The following is an 18,632-nucleotide window of genomic DNA, read 5'->3' on the forward strand; positions in this document are numbered from 1 at the left end:
CAGCTTCTTTAGAGATAAAGAATTACGAATCTCAAAGAACCTGTTGTCAGCACAGCTCCACAGAGGCCTGGGAGAGAGACCGGTGGTTATTGTAATTCTTAGGCACCCACACTTTTATCTTTAGAAATGGAAATGAAGCACCCTCAACCTCAACCAGACAAATGAGCAGACTGAAGATTTTTACTTGATTTGTGGTGGTTTTGTTTGTGCCAGGTTTTGTCACTTGTACTTGAGTACCAAAGGGAGTCCTCACTGACTCACCTCACATGGTCCTTTTCCAGGCCAGATTTCATGCTTCATTTGCTTCTCAAGCATAACAGAGAGATGGTATTGAAGCTGGAAAAGGCAAGCTCGTAGTAGGGTGGGTGTGATTCTATTATGGGCTCATTTTGCCGAGGGTATTTGCCTATAAAAACTGATTTTTAGCAGCCCTCATTTTGTAAAATAAAGACAAAAATGGTCATATGGTCATAACTACTGATTTTTACTGATGGATCTTGTCAGGTAAGTTGCTGAATCCCAGGGAATGATGAAGTCACAATTTGTAAAGTATTGGTCTTTCTCCTGTAGGCATTTGGGCATTGTGCTGGATGCCATCAAGATGATAATGACTGTCTCCTCCCTCAAAGAGCCTGTAGTCCCAGCAGAAGAGATGGCTTGTAAAACAGCAAATGCCTCAGGAACCATGTAAATTAATTAGAGTGAGAATAAGGAGCAGGAAAGAATCACAGGAGTCAGAGTGAGAGGTGGGCAGGGCCTTCCTTGAAGGAGGAGAGATTGATCAGCTTGTCACGTGGTGTGTGTCAAACCCCTGACCCCGGAAATGCAGTCATATGTTTAGAAGAACAGGGCCTGTACTCTGCTTTCAGTACCTGAGTCACCAGAAATACCCCTTGAGGGGTTTCCTGTGGTTTTCCAGGTGTGCCCTGTCTCTTGAGAGGAAGTTTCAGTCCAGTGTGATGCCTCAGTTGCTCTGTGTCTTAGATGTTAAAGGAGCCACTTACGTGAGCTGTGACACATTCATTTTATGTTTTCATAGTTTGCTTTTTACATGCCAGGCTTATGTGGAGAGAATGGCTTGACTTTTACCCAAAGATTGTTTTCAAGGCAAACGGTGTTCTGACAGCCTTCAGCAAGGTGGGGAAGATGTCTATTGCACAGCAAGGTCCCATTCAGATGACCTCAGTAAAGGTACCGTGTGCCCATTTTCTCTTTGAAATACTTTGGTAAAATGCATAATTTTGACTGAGTAGGTTTGGCGCCTGGATTTCTGCAAGTCTAAGAAGCTCCAGGGCAGTGCCAAGGCAGCTGGTCTTTGGACCTTACAGGAGCAGCACTGAGACTGCTTGCGAAGGAATCACCCACCTGTAATTTCCACAGGCGCCTCCAGGTGTCCCCATCACCCACGAGATCCTGCTCCTGGAAGCTGAACAGTGTCTCCAAGGGCTGAGTATGAAATATTGGCAATTTATTGAAAATAGAAGCTTATCTAAAAACTGGTGTTTGGATTCACTGTTTCTACATGAAACTGACTCTGGTGAAAAGAATATATTTTTAATCTCTCTTAGGAAAAAGAGCTCTTGAAATCAAATTGTCCAAGTACTTCCCAGCTACCTACTTTATTTACCAGAAACTGTTAAATCCTAATCAAAACATCTTAGAAATGAGCAGTTAGCCCTACGTGAAAGTTACAAGTAGAAAATCATTCCCACAGTCTTAAAACTTGGATTTTCTTTAAAGAAACCAGGGTGAATACTAGTAATTTTATCACCATAAACTCACCTGTAAATTTCACTAGTATAAATAAAAGTTTTCCAAACTTTTATTTGTGTGGACCATCCAGAGTCTCCTCCAGGGCAAGGCATATACAATAATAAAGGTTAACATGGAACTGAATTAGTTCATTAACTCTCACGGCATCACTATGAAGTGACTCTTTTAAATCCCCCCATTTTATAGGTGGGGAAACTGAAGCATAGGACAGTTAACACCCAGGCTGACACATCAGAAATGGTAGAGGCCATTCATGGACAAACAACATTTACTGAATGAGTTAATGTTTTCAATTTCCAAATAAGCATAATGGTGTGTCCCTTGTTAACTGTTCTTTGAAGGGTTTCCTGAGCTTGATTGCACATAACACAGCACTGGTGTACTGGCCACTGCTCTGTGGAAGGTTTGGATTTAGTTCTGATGTCACTCTGAATGGCTAAGACATACAATATACATACATAATGTTACTTTCCAGTGTGACTTGCTTGTCACACTGGAAAGCACTTACACAGCTGCTTATCCGATTTCTGTAGCTGTTTGAATGAAAGGCAGAAGCACACGTGGTGAGCTCTTGAGGAAGGAGCAGACCTGGCATCAAGTGCTATCGAAGAGACTGGAGTGACATATGAACCAATTTGGCTGTGACGTTTGTGAGAGATGGCGCCAGTATTCACCTTGCTGTATGGAGAGCCCGGCCTCAAAGCCACTGAGCCTACGAAATTAGTCAAGTCTCATGATTTCTAGGCAGCAATTTCTTCCTAAGACAAGATGGCACTTAGGCAATGGCTTCAGTGACTCAGGTGATTTTGAAAAATGCATTAAGTTCTTCAGAAATCTAGCAACTTTGCCATATGCTCATGTTATAGAGAAGGGAGTCCCAGGAAAGAGCCCTCCAGTCTTTTGCTAGTGGTGCCTGAGAAGTTGCCCATAGTCGCAAGCACTTGAAAGCTGCAAACTTAGCCAAGAAAGTGCAGCCAGTACTCAGCCTAACTTGTTTTTAATGGAATATGATTACATTGACAGGAGACCTTGAGATTTTTCCCCTAACTCTGGGAGTTTCCAAAACCCAGATGACTCCAGACTAGAGCCCACCAGCTTCCTCTTGCTTTTGGTGGACTCCCAGCTGTGGAAACCTGCTGACTATTTGCTGCTCTGTTTCAGTTCCCTTTGTAGAGGAGCCAGGCCCAGGGCTGACTCCCCTGGCCGACTCCCCTGGCCAACTCAAGCCCCTGGGTGAGACGGTTGCCCGGTTTCGTCTAACAGGTTGGCAGGAAGTTGATCTGCAGACGGGACCGGGCACAAATGGGGCCCTTACTGGGTAGGCCTCAAATGGGCCACCAGAGCTGCCCTAAAGTAACTGGGTAATCCCAGTGGGTGGCCATCTCAAGGCCTGAGTTCAACCTCTTTGTAGCCACAATCACCCAGAATAGACTGCTGCCCAACAGCGAGCCCCTGTCGGGTGGGCGGCGCCTGCAGTTGGGCTCGGGATGCCTTCCCGGGCACCAGCTGGGTTTCGGTTCCGGACCGGTGCGGGGCTCGCGCTGGGTCACATGAGAGGCGAGCTCAGCCTGCCCGCGGTTCCCGTGGCAACGCCAAAGCCCGGCCAATCAGGGCCTGGGAAGTGCCGGCGCGCGCCCGCCCCGCCCGGGGCTTGACAGAGTCGGGGAGGCGGGGCGGCAGAGGGACCGGCTGCCGGCCAGGCCATGCCTCGCGGGCCGCGGCGTCCGCTCGGGCTCGGGCTCGGGCTCTGGCTCGGGCTCGTGCTGCTGCTGCCGCCCCCGGGCGCGCAGGGACACGACGGCCGTGCGAGGCCGAGCGACAGGGCAGAGGAAGCGGGCTCGGGCCGGGCCTGGACGGCCTTCCAGGGCCTGCGGGAGCGGCTGCGGGCGGCCGGCGCCCTCTCCAGGCGCTACTGGGCGCTCTTCCGCTGCCGCGTTTGGCCCGAGGACTGTGGGGAGGAGGGGGAGGCGCCGGCGCGGCCCCTGGGTAAGACCCGCGGGCTCAGGAGGGCGGGAGCGCGGGCGGGATGCCCGTGGCACCGTGGAATCGGGGCGCGGCGGTCAGCGCCTCGCGCCTGCCCTGGGCCAGCGTGACTGGGGCCACCAGGCGGGCGCCTTAGCCGTCGGCTTTGCTGTTCTGGTCCCGCCTCTGGTCCAGGCTGAGGGCAGGGCAGCTTCTGCGGGACCGGGAAGCCCCATCACTGCCCTCTCCGGAACCACCCCTGGCGCTGCGCCCTTATGCAAACCAGGGGGCCTGGCTGCCCTCCCCAACGCCCGTTCCCGACTCATCCTTGCTGTCTCCCAGCCTGCCCTGGCGTTATTCCAAGGAGCTGCTCTTGCCCACCTTCTTGACGGCTTTAAGGAAAGTCCCCTGTTGGATACACCCCCAAGTGCCTTCTCTGCTGCTGTATGTGGAGGCGGAGCCTGGACTAGGAGTTTCCCGGGCCTGAGTTCTGGATTGCTGCTCTGACACTGACGAAGTGTATGGCAGGGTTGTCACATAACAGTCGTGGGCCCACTGATCTTTGAGGCTCCTTGAAGTCTGGGTCGTTAATTCTGGGTCCTGTAACAGTACTTGTGATGGTAAGCCTGTAATGGTGCTATAAACATCTCATTTAAATCAAAAGACCCCTAAATTCTAGTGAATGGTTTTGTTTTCATTTTTGTTAATGCTAGGCACATTCAAATTGACATTTGATAGAATTTAGAGTCGCTTGGGGCTGGCTGTGATCAGATGATTCTGGAATCTAAAGCAAGTAAGAAGAATGATAATCACCAGTTACTGTTTGTCTTCCTACTCGACTGCAGACTCCTTGCAGGCAGGGCCTAGGTTTCTTACACTTCTGGTACAAAGTGCTTAGAGGCTTCTTTGTTGAGTAAATGGATTCTTTGCTGCAGCTGGAGCTGCATCTCTAGCAAAGCCATCTACTTCTCACAGCTGGAGGTTCCCACTTGTGCCCATTCCGCGGTGCCCGAGGAAGGCCCAGGGCAGAGCAGTGAGGGGTGGCTCTGGAGAGAGGATGGGAAGAACTGCCCTGGTCCATTGGTTGGTCTTAGGGAGGCAGTGCTTGGCTCTCCCTCGGCCCTAGGCTCCATCTCTGCATCACAGTGCCTCCTTTTCCAGGCTGGAGCCTTCCCCTGCTGGGCCAGCAGTATCTGGATATCCTGACGACGTGGTACTGCAGCTTCCAGGACTGCTGCGACAGTGGGGATTGCAGGATCGTCAACAACTTCACAGGTTGGACCTTACACGGCCCCAGGGGCCAGGAATCTGTGGGGGGGAGGCAATTCAGGGAAGTGCCAGGGTGAAGCGACCCAACCTCTGCCTGCCCACCCCTGGCAGCACACCCTCCCTGTCTCCACCGTGGCTCCCAACAGCCCTTGATCCAAACCCTGCAGCCTCGCTCACTGCTGAGAGGAAGTAAGGGCTTTGCTGCCCTCAACAGGTGTTTGCTGAATTGAATTAAAATGAATAAAATGAGAGTGTCCATAAAATATATAGGGGTCCTGAAACTTCCAGGAGGGAGCAGGAACCTCATGGTGGTGGTTGGGGGGGAGGTCCTCCTCCAGACAGGACTCTGCTGACCATCCTGGGACGTCCTCAGGGGTTTCAGAAAGGGTGATTCCATTCTCTCCCTAAAGTCATCCTTGATTTCTCAAATTCTTTAGAAAATAGCCCCTGCGTCTCTTCCGCTGCAAGGTCTGCCCAGTGGCTTCTTGTCCTGAGGCCACCAGACAGGATGGCTCCCACCTCAGAGGTGCTCAGTCTTGACCATGGCCGAGCCTGGTAGGGACTGCGCCTGTGTGCGCCTCTCACCCTGGCCTCTCTCCTGTCCCCAGGCCTCGAGACTGACCTGCGTGTGCGACTGCATGGCCAGCACCTGGCCCGGGAGCTGGTCCTGATGGCAGTGAGGAGCTACTTAGAGCTGCCCCGGCCAGACAAGGCCCTGGCTCTGTCGTTCCACGGCTGGTCTGGCACAGGCAAGAACTTCGTGGCGCGGATGCTGGCGGAGAACCTGTACCGGGATGGGCTGAGGAGCAACTGCGTCCAGGTGTTCATCGCTACGTTGCACTTCCCTCACCCCAAGTATGTGGACCTGTACAAGGTGAGGCTGGCCGTCCTGGGGGGCTGTGCCGGCGGGGCGGGGGCCCCACTGTGGCCTCGACAGCCGAGGCGCAGGCCTCTGTGCTGGGAGGGAGGCTGCAGCCAGCCCTTCCTGTAGGAGGTGGGCCCCAGAGAAACCTGGGTGTGGTGGCTGGGGGATGGGGGCCGTTAGGCAGAACCTGTGACCCCCACAGACGTCCACTCCACACAGACGAGGCCCTGAACAGCGAGGAAGGACTGACCGTCCAAACACTACTCATCTGAGCTCTCTCCTTATCAGCCATACCTGAGAGGCCAGACACTGAGCTTTTAAACAGAGACTCCATCTGTTCAGTTTACTGTCACAGAAGTAGTGGAAGTGCCTCGGGAAGCATGGAACAGAGAAAAGCAAAAGCGTTCACAGTCTCCCCACAAGGGACACAACCCCAGTTGGCATCCTGGTGTACTTCCTTCAAGCCTTTCCCCTGTGCTCTGCTCACTGTAATTGTATTAGGCAGAGTGTTGCACATCCCCCTATATTTTTTAAAGAGGCTTATATCATAAGTGATTTTTCCACGTCTTCCCAAAATTACTCATTATATGCCAACAAGTGGGTAGCAATGTCCCTGCTGCTCCGCTATTTTGGGCTTCGTTCATTTAGACAATAGCCAGACGACGACCAAACCCCATCCACTGCCGTACGACAGGCGCGTCTGCGTCTATCTTTGGCTCTCAGTTGCAATATTTGGAGTGTGTTAACCTGGGAGATTATGTAAGCCTTTGAGGACAGACTGCCTGAGTCACCGGCAGTTTTTGAGTGCAGCCTTGGAGAGCAGGGGTTGGCTAAACTGTCCTAAGGGCAGGCTGCGGGTCAGCCAGGCCTTCCCAGAAAGAACTGGCTGGCTTTGCAGCAAAACTGCCATGGATCTCTGCTTTCACTGTGAAAACTGACGTGTACACACTCTCTCTCACCCCCTGCACATCCTTTCACACACACATTGAGGGGACAGAGGGCCAAAGTCAGAATCCAGGAAGGCTAGAGGTGGCTAGTGAGTGTGGGCTTTGCTGCAACACCCCACCCTGGGTCAGGAGCTCACCCTGCTTAGTAAACCCTGCAGGGCAGCATCTTTTTAGTCAAGGGCTTACTATCTTGCCTGGGGTGGGAACCCCAGTTTTGAGTTGGCTGGATCCCAGACAGGTCCTCCCCTAGGTTATTCCCTGAGATCTCAGCCAGCAGGCACTCTGCTCCTGGGAGTTCAGGACAGGGGACTGGCCGCCTCCAGGCACTGGAGCCAGTCTCTCCCCATCACCCCTGTGTGAGAGCCCGCTTCCTGCCCCTGGGTGGGAGAGTTAGCAGTTAGCTCTGAGATGAAGCTCATCCTGGAGGGGAGGGAGCAGGGCTGGGGCCACTTCCCCAAAGCCCTCTCCCCAAGCTGGCTCCACCTAGTTGACTTTCAAACCACAGGGTGCAGGAGAAACCCCTGGAAGGCTTGTTAGAGGCAGATGCCCCAGCTCCACCCCCGGAGGTTTGGACTGGGTAGTTCTGGGGGTGGGCCAAGCCCCAGGTGATCCACTGCAGCTGCCCTGGGGACACCAGCCTCACCAGGGCCCTCCGGTCGGAAGGCACCTCCCACTGCTCCCCAGCAGCTCCCTGTACTCCATGCAGGAGCAGCTGACAGGCCAGATCAGGAAGACGCAGGAGCACTGCCACCAGACCCTGTTCATTTTAGATGAGGCTGAGAAGCTGCACCCGGAACTGCTGGAGGCCCTCCGGCCACACCTGGAACACCAGGCCCCCACGAACCCCAGGCCCGAGTGCCCCAGAACCATCTTTGTTTTTCTCAGGTGAGGTCTGAGGAGCCAGAAGAGGTGGGCTGGGTGGGGGGAGGAGGAGCCCGTCCAGGTGCCGCGCAGCGCGTGCACCAGGCCCAGGAGCGGTTACTTGGCCTGTAAGCTTGTGGGGGCTTCTGCGCTTTCCTAGGCTGCCGGCTGGCCCTTTTCCACAAGGGAAACCAACACAGACTCCAAGAGAGAAAACAAAAGCGCAGCTGCTGGGGTGGTAGCAACGGGGGGAGCCTTCGGTCTCCCTGCTCCTGCCCTGATCCTACCAGGGCATTTCTGAAGGACTCTGGCCCCGCAGCACAGGCCGGCTAGCTCCCAGGAGCAGCCTGGGGAAGAGCAGCTGTCCCTCTTCTAGCCTCCTCCGTGGTGCTCTTAGGGTGGGGAGGCCTCCCTTAGCCTCCCCAGTTAGTACACAGTTTCCTGAGGGAGGGACACTCGGAGTCCCCACTTAGAAGGGCATTAAGTTTTGGGTTTTTTAAATTGAGGTATAATTGACCTGTAACATATTAGTTTCAGGTGTACAACATGATTTGGTATTTGTTCATCTTATGAAATGATCACAAGTCTAGTTAACATCTGTCATCATACATAGTTACAAAACTTCTTTGGCCTTCTGATGAGAACTTTTAAGATCTACTCTCACAGCAACTTCCAAATATGCAGTACAATGTTACCATAGCCACCATGCTGTATATTACATCCCCACAACTTATTATTTGACGTTTATACTTTTTGACCCCCTTCACCCCGTTCTTCCACTCCCACCCTCCTTTCCCCCTCTGGCAACCACTAAGCTTGGCTTTTTGGTGTTTCGAGTTTTTTGGGTTTTTTTTTTTTTTTTGAGATTCCACATGTCAGATTATATAGTATTTGTCTTACATGTCTTTGATTTATTTTACTTAGCAGAATGCTCTTAAGGTCTATCTATGTGTTGCAAATGGCAAGATTGCCTTCTTTTTTATGGCTGAATACTCGTGTGTGTGTGTGTGTGTGTGTGTGTGTGTGTGTGTGTGTACATTTTCTATATCCATTTATCTGTTGATGGACACTTAGGTTGTTTATCTTGGCTATTGTAAATAATGCTGCAGTGAACACAGGGGTGCAGATATGTTAGTATTTTCATTATCTTTGGATAAATACTCAGAAGTAGAATTGCTGGATCATATGGCAGTTCTATTTTTTATTTTTTTGAGGAACATTCCATACTGTTTTCCATAGTGGTTGCACCAGTTTATTCCCACCAGCAGTGCACAAGGGTGCTCTTTTCTCCACTTTCTCACCAGTGCTGGTTATTTCCTGTCTTTTTGACTGTAGCCATTCTAACAGGTACAAGGTGATATCTTACTGTGGTTCTGATTTGCATTTCCCTTGTGATTAGTGCTGTTGACCATCTTTTCATGAATCTGTTGGCCACTTGTATGTCTTTGGGAAAAATGTCTATCACATCTTCTGCCCATTTTTTTATTGGATTTATTTATTTTTTGCTATTGAGTTGTATGAGTTCTTTATATATTTTGGATACCAAACCCTTACCAGAAATATGATTTGCAAATATTTTCTCCCGTTCAGTAGGTTGCCTTTTCATTTTGTTGATGGTTCCTTTGCTGTGCAGAAGCTTTTTGGTTTGAGATAGTCCCACTTGTTTATTTTTGCTTTTGTTGCCTTTGCTTTTGGTGTCAAGTCCAAAAAATAACTGCCAAGACTAGTGTCAAGGATCTTCCTGTGTTTTCTTCTAGGAGTTTTATGGTTTCAGATCTTAAGTACTTTTGTTATTTTTTGTGTAGGGTATATGATAGCAGTCCAGTTTCATTCTTCTGCATGTGGTTTACCAATACCATTTATTGAAGAAACTGTCCTTTGCCCATTGCATATTCTTAGCTCCTTTGTCATAAATTAATTGACCATATATGCATGGGTTTATTTCTGGGCTCTCAACTCTGTTCCATTTACCCATGTGCCTGTTTTTATGCCAGCACCTTACGGCATTGATTGCTAAAGCTTTGTAATATAGTTTGAAATGTAACTCACATACTGGGAGTCCTCGCTTAGAAGGGCATTACGTTTTCAAGCCAGCACATTAGTTGAAAATTAAGTACAAACTACCCTTAAAAATTCCCCCCAAAAAAGTTTAAAAAAAATTCCCAGGGTATACCCAGTTAGAGGATAGTTGCCCACTAAGTCCACCATGGCCAGTTCTTTATCCAGCCTTGGAAGGTCTGCTTCTTTGATCATGAAAGGAAGTCACTGGCCTGCAATTCAAGGTGTGATGTTTTGAATGAAACGCTCTGTGGCTGTGTTGAGATTTGCAACTCGACCATGCAGGACTAATCACTTAACCACTGCACTACATTTCCTGTGTTGCTTGCCTGTGTGCCCCAGGCTCTGGAAACGGCTTTGCAAAAAGTGAATTTTGAAATCAACTTTTCCAACCGTATCTTTTTATAGCAGCTGCAATGGAAGGTCCTGCCCAAGGTCTCTTAAAAGTCAAGTATGGGTCCCTGTTGGCCCAACTTGAATGCTTCACAAGCAGCTTCTTGCACTCAGTGGACGGCACACCAGCTGCTCCACCGCCCGCCCCTGCCATCAACCCCCCCCCCCAAAACTGGCAGGCCAGTACACGCTTGCTAGGGATTTTCCCCAGCTTTAGGGTGCGCCCTGTGAGGAGACGTAGGGAGTCTGGTTTTTCATCCGTGCTTGGAAAGTGTGAAGGAGCAAGCTGTGGAGGGCGGATCTTGTTTCACTGTAGACCCACAGGACAAGGTGGAACCGGTTTACACAGTTGCTGGGTTGGGGTTTTGGTGTGTTGCTGGTTAAGTCCTTCCGGGTCTATAAGTAAGGCAGACAGGACACTGCAATGCACTGTGAAGGAGGGCAGAGGAGCCCTAATGGGTGATTTTAAGAGAAAAACAAAGATTTTTCTGATTTTTTTAAGTGATCAGAATTGGCACATGAGGACAGTGACATCTTTGGATTAACTCGCCCCTGCAGCTCTACATTACTTATCACCTGGGGCAGCCCAGCAGGGCAGCTCTCGTCCTGAGGCAGTGAATCAGGTGGGGGCTCCGAAACGCAGAGAAGGCCAAATAAGGAATCACCTTGGTCCCCGAGGCTTCCCCGCCCTCCAAGCCCTGGCAGGGGGCGGGGGCAGGGAGCCCTCGGAACTGTTCCTGCAGTTGAGTTCTGGTGCCTGGCTGCCTGGGCACGCCCTTTCCTATCGCAGGAATCCTTTGACTTCGTGCGGGCTTCTTCCCTGTCCGCTGCCTGGTTCCTCCTCCCTCCCACCAGGCCTGAGCCAGCTTCTGCCTCGTGGCTGCGGCTGCGGCTGACCTTTCCCCGATTTGGCCCCAGATGCCTGGGTGCTGCCTTCGCACGGGTTCTCAGCTTGGAAAACCTCCCCCTCTACACTGTCGGGATTTCCTAACGCGACCCAGGTGACCCAGCTGTCTCTATGCAAATGTTTGCTTTTGTAGTAATTTGGTCATTGACCCGCTGACAGTGCCCTCGTTCCTTCCCCTTCCCACACCCTCGCCCTTTCCCCCAGTGACCTGGCCTCTGTGCACTGTCCCACTGTCCGAGGCCACACGGCCCTGGGGAGCAGATAGACAGCAGGGTGGAGGCAGGGCCTGAGAAGAGAGCCTCCAGGGAAAAGCTGCCCAGTGGGCCTATGCTGGTGGGGGATGCAGAAGCCACGCGGGCCCTTGAGGAGCCTTTGAGCCCCCTGGGGAGGAGGAAGCAAGGACGGGGCCTCCAATTCCAGTGGCGCTGGTGTGGGCCTCGGCCCAGCCCGTGGTCCCTGACAGGACTGGGCGGACTGCTTGGAGCCTGAGGGCCAGCCGGCTGACGGTGCGGCTCAGCACCCCTGCCCTAGGCGCCCAGGATAAGCAGCACCTCCAAACCCCAGCTTCAGGAATTCTGGTGATGGCTGGGGGAGGCAGTGACTTCAGACCTGACTTCTACAATGAAGGAAAAGTGCAGCTGATTCAGTCTGTGGAGGTGGTGTGAACAGGTCACTAGTGTGAGGCCAGCGGATTCATCCTGAAAAGACCCCTAAGCCCGCCGTTGGGGTCAAGTGCTGGCAGCTTCGCTGGGCCCCTGCAGAGTGGTGGCGCCTGCGGGCAGAAGCGGGGAGAGGGGAGGCTGGAGCGCCCGCTCTCAGAGCAGGCCTTCGTCTGGGCCTGAGGGATTCGGGGCCCCGGGCTGGCGCCGGAAGACCAGCACTGATGACGTTGGCCCATCTCTACCAAGTATAGGCAGTTCTGTGAACGGGGTCCCAGGCCGGGAACTCGGGCTCCGGAGATCAGAGCTACTGTCCTCGTCCCACTGAAGCTGGAAAGGACGAGGGTAACGAGCGCCTGCTCTCCTTGCTCTGATGTCAGGAGAAGAACACATAGAAAGGACTTTGATTCCATGAAAAATTTATATTAGTATAGTTCTTTTAACTTTTAAAAGGCCTTGCGCCCCAGCACATAGAAAGTGCTCAAAGAAATGTTTAATTGTTGACTGACCGCTGAATCTCAGGTAGCCTAAGGAGGGCTTTTAAAATTGTCTGGTTCAACTCTCTCGTTTTACAAATGAGGAAACCAAGGCTCAGAGAGAGTGTGATTGAGTCAAGTTTGTATCTGTTCCTCAGGCAAGACTTAGCAGGGAGGCCTGGGGCTTGTTACCGGAGTTCTGGAGAGGCCTCTGAGTGCCCGTCCTCTGCAGTCTTAGGGCTGGTGACATTGCATGTTGTCCTGTCCCAGAGCCGGGGGAGAGGGCTCGTCTCTAGAGGTGCCTTCTGTCCCTGGGTCCCTTCAGGCCTCCAGGTCAGCAGGTGACCTGGGAGGATGTGGAAGGGGACTAAGGTGCTCCAGAAAAGCAACATCTGTCTAAAGGTGTGGTGCTGGTGCCAGAGTGGCGGTCCCTCAGGAGCTGAAGATTAGGGGAGGGGGTGCTAAACAGAGAAGGGGTCCAGGTCAAGTATTGGTGGGTGAGGTAAAGCCGGTAACATGGAAGAAGAAGAGAGTCATTGGCTGTGGGACAAAAGAAGAGGAGAAATTCAGGAGGGAGGTGGAGACAGTGTAAACATGCAGAGACGTCTGTTTATTCAGCAAGCATTTAATAAACACTGAGCCCCTGATAGGCACTCAGCGCGTGCTAGGCACTGTGCTACCTAAACAAACAGGCTAAGCTTCTGTTCTCGAGAAACTTCGTATCAAGTGGCATTCCAGGTAGAAATGGAGTCTGCTCCTGGGGCTGAGTAAGTGAATCCTGCTTCTCTCCCCTCTGCCCTGGATGCCTGCCCTGCAGTCCATGCATGTGTACTCCTGCCTTTGCCCCCTGTGAGGAATGCAGGGTGGGGAAGTCCCTTGGCACAGGGCAGGTCCTGCTGCCGCTGATGCAACCGTGGTCTTGCGTGTGCACAGATGACCTGCTGGCAGGCCTTCCTGCAGCAGCTTCCGCTCTGCAGGTGTCAGGGGAAGTCTGGCCGAGCAGCTGAACTTGAGCAGGGTACAAGGCGTGGGGACTGCCCTTGTTCCTGCCAGGCTCTCCAGCTGGGGCCCACGGCCCTGGGTAAAATCTGGCTGTGAGGGGCACACTGGCACCTCCAGGAAGGAGGACTGGATCCCCCGGCAGGGAAGGACACCTGCCCCAGCCTCTCCTTGCCCATCCATGGAGGCCAGCAGGGAGAGAACCACCCAGCTCCTCTGTGTCCCGAGCCTACACAGGCCCCCAGGATACACTTAGACGAGTTAACGCACCTGAGTCAGAGAGCCAGTGAGAGCCTGGTGGGGACAGAACGCAGGTCCTGGGCCCCCACTCCTTCACTTGCCGCCCGCCCCCCTGCTTCCTTCGTGCACTTACTCCCTCACTTTCTGCTGGGCCTGAGAGAAAAGCAGGGCAGAGCTGGGTTTGTGTTAGGAGCTGACAGAAGGGAGCCATCGCCTGGGAGGGGGGCGATGGGCACAGTGAGGTGGAGAGAAGTGCACGTGGGCGCGGGGGGCCGGGCAGGATGTGCTGCCAGCCCCAGGTCTCCACTTCCTCCTCCCAGCGTTCCAGCTTTACTTCTCTCCCTCGTCTCTCTAACAGTCCTCTTTCCTGTGCTTTAGACCCGTAATTCCAGTTGCCCAGTGAAATCACATCCCCTGGAGAGGTCACAGGCAAGTGCACAACACTCATATGTGTAACTCCACGCTGGCACCTCCGCCTTCTCTATTCGACATCTGCTGAGGGGGCTGCAGGCCACGCGAGGCAGACACTTGTTCTCTTTGTTGACCTCCTTTCTCTCACTTATCACATCCATCAGTTACAGGGCCCTGTCAGCTGTGCCTCCTGCACTAATGCTAAACCCTTCCCCACTGCCTTCATCACCTCTAAACGTGGACTACTGCAAAAAGCTCCCTGACTAGCATTCTCTTCAATCCACTGTGGTTCAAGAATGATCTGAGGAAGTAAGGCTGATCAGGTCACCCTACTACCCTTCACTCCAATGTCAAAACCCTTCACTGGTTCTCCATGGCCCGTGAGCTGAAATCCACCTGCCTGGCTGACAAAGGCCTCCCGCCAGCCTCGGCCCACCTTGCATGCCTGCGCCCCTCCAGCCCCTCTAAGAAGCTCATAAGCCCCAAGCCCCACGAGCCCTCTCTCTGATGGTCCGTGCCTGGACACATGCCCGGACACATGCCCTCCCCTGCCGTGTCTGGTGATCACTGCTCGGTCTGCATTTGCTCAGAAGCCTCATCCTCCTCCGAGGTCTTCTCCCTAAGCCTCAGTAGCTTCTACATTAGCCCTTGCCACACTGTGACTCACACACACGTGCCTCTCCTTTCCCTCAGTCAAGGGAAAGAACTACATCCTACCATCTTTGTGCTCCGTGCAGCCAGCAGTCTGTGTTTGTCAAAAGGGAGCGAGACAGGGAGGGTGGGAGGCAAAGCAGGACAGTGTCTTTTCTGTACAGACTTTTGGGTTGTGACAAGATTTCCTGGAGGAGGGGAGGTCCAGCTCCTCTACCTCCATTATTCTAGTCTCCAGTGTAATGGCTTCAGTGGTAAGATTATCCACTTGGAAGCTAAATATAAAAATAATGAAATCTAAGACATGACACCATAAAACTCCAAGAAGAGAACAAGACAAAACAGTTTCAGACCTAAATCTCAGCAATATTTTCTTGGATGAGTCTCCCAAAGCAAAAGAAATAAAAGCAAAAATAAACAAATGGGATCTAATCAAACTTAGAATTTTTTGCACACCAAATGAAACTATCAATACAAAATGAAAAGACAGCCTACAGAAAGGGAGAAAATACTCGCAAACAATACAACCAACAGGAGGTTAATTTCCAAAATATACAAATAGCTCATACAACTCAGTATCAAAAAAACAAACAACCCAATCAAAACCTGTGCAGGCCTAATTGACATCTCTCCAAAGAAGACACAGATGGCCAACAGGCACATGAAAAGGTGTTCAACATCGCTAATTATTAGAGAAATGAAATCAACACCACAGTGAGATACCACCTCCCACTGGTCAGAATGGCCATCATCAAAAAGTCTACAAGTATTAAATGCTGGAGAGGATGTATAGAAAAGGGAACCCTCCTACACTTGGTGAATGGAAATTGGTGCAGCCACTTAGGGAAAACAGTATGGAGGTTGCTTAAAAAACTAAAAATAGAGCTACTACGTGATCCAGTAATCCCATTCCTGGGCATATATATCTGGAAAAGACAAAAACTCTAATTTGAGAAGATACACGCACCCCAGTATTCACAGCAGCACTATTTACAAAAGCCAAGACATGGAAAAAACCCAAATGCCCGTCAACCAATCATTGGTTTAAGATGTGTTTATATATACACAATGGAATATTACTCAGCCATTAAAAAGAAGTAATGCCATTTGCAGCAACATAGATGGACCTAGAGGTAGTCATACTAAGTGAAGTCAGACAGAGAAAGACAAATGTATGATATCACTTACATACGGAACCTAAAAAATAATACAAATGAATTTATATACAAAACAGAAACAGACTCACAGACATAGAAAACAAAGTTATGGTTACCAAAGGGGAGAAAGGCGGGGGAGGGGTATAGTAGGAGTATGGGAATAACAGATAAGCACTACTATATATAAAATAGACAAGTAAAGAGTTACTGTGTAACACGGGATAATATATAGTATCTTATAATAACCTATAATAGAGGATAATTTGAAAAAATACATATAACTGAATCACTTTGCTGAACACCTGGGACTAACCCAACACTGTAAATTGACTATACTTCAATTTTTAAAAAATCTGTTGGGGGGCTGGGGAGAGAATAGCTCACAGTGGTAGAGCGCATGCTTAGTATGCACAAGGTCCTGGGTTCAATCCCCAGTACCTCCTCTATAAATAAGCAAACCTAATTACCTCCCCCTCCCCAAAATTAACAGGGCTTCTCTCTTTCAGCAACCTTGGAGGCAATATCATCAATGAAGTGGTCCTGAATCTGCTTAAGGCCGGATGGTCTCGGGAAGAAATCAGTATGGAACACTTGAAGTCCCACCTCCAGGCTGAGATTGTGGAATCCACAGGTAAGTGACTCCCGGCCTCACGGAAAATAAGCCTCTAGTGAGAGCCACCGTAGCGGGTCATGTGTATGTGCTGAAAGCTGTGCCCATGAGGTAGACAGGGTGCTCAGGACCACAGAGGACGCGCTGTATAATCAGTCTCCTCATTGTCAACCTCAGGTAGGCACAAGCAAAGTGCCAAGAAAGCCAAAGTCCCTTCCTGAAAATGCTTTGAAAGGGAGTAGTCTGCCCTGGCCCTGGAAGCACGGGCCGTGGTCTGTGGAGCGGGTGGACCCTGAGGTAAGAGTCTCACTGCGAGAACCTCGTGGCTCCGCCTCCAGTCGTAGGTAGGGTGGCTCCACCTTCTGCCATCATCAGATGAAACCGTGACCTGGCAGGCACAGCCCCACCCTCTGGCTTCCCCTGCGGCACACACCCCGTTAACCGTGGCCCTCTTTCCCTAAAAGAGACAGCGGCATAGTTCTTGACACAAACCCCAGACAGCCCTCCTGGACTTGGCGTATGAGAGCAAACCTTGCCCAGGCCTGAGGATGGGGGACTCCTTACAACTCCAGTTGGGTTCAGCCCCAGGTAGGACTCCATGTCCCTTTGGTCTTGATTTCAGACAGCGGCTTTGGGCACAGCCGTCTTGTGAAAGAAAACCTGATCGACTTCTTCATCCCCTTCCTGCCACTGGAGTACCGTCACGTGAGGCTGTGTGCACGCGATGCCTTCCTGAGCCAGGAGCTCCTGTACACGGAAGAGGCACTGGATGAAATCGCCAAGATGATGGTGTACGTCCCCAAGGAGGAACAACTTTTCTCTTCTCAGGGATGCAAATCTATTTCCCAGAGAATTAACTATTTCCTGCCTTGAGGGCTAGATGGAAACGTCTCAGGAAAGCTTAGCTGCCTTCCTTCCACTAACAGGACCCCGTCAGCACACTGTCCAGGACCTTAAGGGCAGGCTAGCCTCCAGCAGTCCACAAGTGATATGTAAAAGGAAGGCTTTAAACCAGAGCAGAGCCAATTCTTAAAATCACATGGTGCCTTAAAAAAGAAATATTCCAAAATATGGGCCAGGTGGTTGGAGAAAGCCACGTGGGAGATAAATCCCAAGGATTTATTAGCATCTCAGCTCTTGCCGGCAGTCTCCTGGACTTGGGTGATGGGCCCGAGGCTGCAGTATCTTCGGTGATAGGGAAGGGGAGGATGAAGCTCTGCTTACCAGTGGCAGGGAAGACACCTCGAGTCCGCGGGCTGGGTGGGCCAGCTTTCCAGTTGTTATTCCCAGAGGGAAGCTGAACAGCTCCTACCTGAGAGATCAGCAGAGCCTCAGACTGAAGGAAAAAGTGCACAGGGGAAGTTTGTTTTAAATCAAATCAGTGTAGCCTGAGACTTGTTCTGCTCTGCAGATTTAAAAAAGAATTGTTTTTCTGAGTTAGGGATCTTGACATGATTGTGTCATATGCAAAGATTAAAATTTTGTATTTTTCTAAAACCCTTGGCCTACCTTCTTACTGAGACCTAGTAATCGTGCTCACTCTGCAGAAGTGCAGATGCCAGGCAATACGGATGGGGCCTGGTGGAGACGGGCATGTGCGGGCACTCATGGAGCTGACGGGGCGAGTGCCTGGTCCGCCAGTTTACTTCAGTTTGCTTTGGGACCACATCAGCTGAGCTAGGGTACTTCAGCCTCTTACTGAAGAGGTGTCCACAACATACTGCCCATATATATGAAAACAGCATTCCTGTGCTCCCAGCTTTAAAAAGAAAAACAGTTGTTCTTGAGGATTGTTATGCAAATTTAAATCCTTACCTTCTCCACCGATAAGCTTCTAGAGGTTTGGTCAACCTCTTCCAGATACGGCAAGGGAGCGACACCCTTACAAACAGAGCTTTCCCTCATAAATGTAAGCATCTCTTGCAAAAGGTTAACTTTGACTGTTTTCAGAGCTTCAGTGTCTGCACTTTCTTAAAGATAACCAGCTTAAAAGAATCCTTAAGCCAAAGCAGCATATTTTGGGGTGGCAAATTCTGCTCCCTGACAAAAGCCATTTTTATTGGACTTTATGTGCATACCACTTGAGTATATGTTACTCATCCTTAATCAAAATGTTACTTCTAAAAGCAGTGAACCCTTTTTTTAAAAATTAAAGACCAAGTCAGACAAGACCAGAATGTCCCCTGTGTGGTTCCACATTTACTCTGTTTAGTGCTACCTTGACTCAAAACATTTTTAGAACTTATTTGAAGCTGTCCTTAGAATGAACTTTGAGAGAATTAAGTCTCATTTTACAGTCACCTCGTGTTGGATGGATGGACCCACGCCCAGCACCCACCTTCTGTATCAGCTGGGCTTCAGATGATGCCTTTGTCCATTTCCAAAACTGTAATC

General features: G+C 50.9%; 1 protein-coding gene across 1 annotated transcript; it reads left to right on the plus strand.

Annotated features, from left to right (window-relative positions):
- Nucleotides 1-3,425: 3,425 nt before the first annotated feature.
- TOR3A (torsin family 3 member A) lies at nt 3,426-17,735 on the plus strand. The gene is made up of 6 exons (XM_010954910.3): nt 3,426-3,759; nt 4,897-5,010; nt 5,613-5,878; nt 7,523-7,701; nt 16,135-16,259; nt 16,861-17,735. The coding sequence occupies exons 1-6, from the start codon at nt 3,477-3,479 to the stop codon at nt 17,109-17,111; spliced, it is 1,218 nt and encodes a 405-aa protein (XP_010953212.2). The 5' UTR covers nt 3,426-3,476; the 3' UTR covers nt 17,112-17,735.
- Nucleotides 17,736-18,632: the final 897 nt, after the last annotated feature.

The sequence above is a fragment of the Camelus bactrianus genome, chromosome 21 (assembly GCF_048773025.1).
Source record: "Camelus bactrianus isolate YW-2024 breed Bactrian camel chromosome 21, ASM4877302v1, whole genome shotgun sequence".
NCBI classification, from domain to species: domain Eukaryota; kingdom Metazoa; phylum Chordata; class Mammalia; order Artiodactyla; family Camelidae; genus Camelus; species Camelus bactrianus.

Bases quoted from the DNA above. Each gene is read 5' to 3' on its own strand.
- TOR3A (XM_010954910.3), top strand. From the start codon at position 3,477: ATGCCTCGCGGGCCGCGGCGTCCGCTCGGGCTCGGGCTCGGGCTCTGG. The intron at 5,879-7,522 runs GTGAGGCTGGCC...TACTCCATGCAG, and splicing joins AGTATGTGGACCTGTACAAG to GAGCAGCTGACAGGCCAGAT. The intron at 7,702-16,134 runs GTGAGGTCTGAG...TCTCTCTTTCAG, and splicing joins ACCATCTTTGTTTTTCTCAG to CAACCTTGGAGGCAATATCA.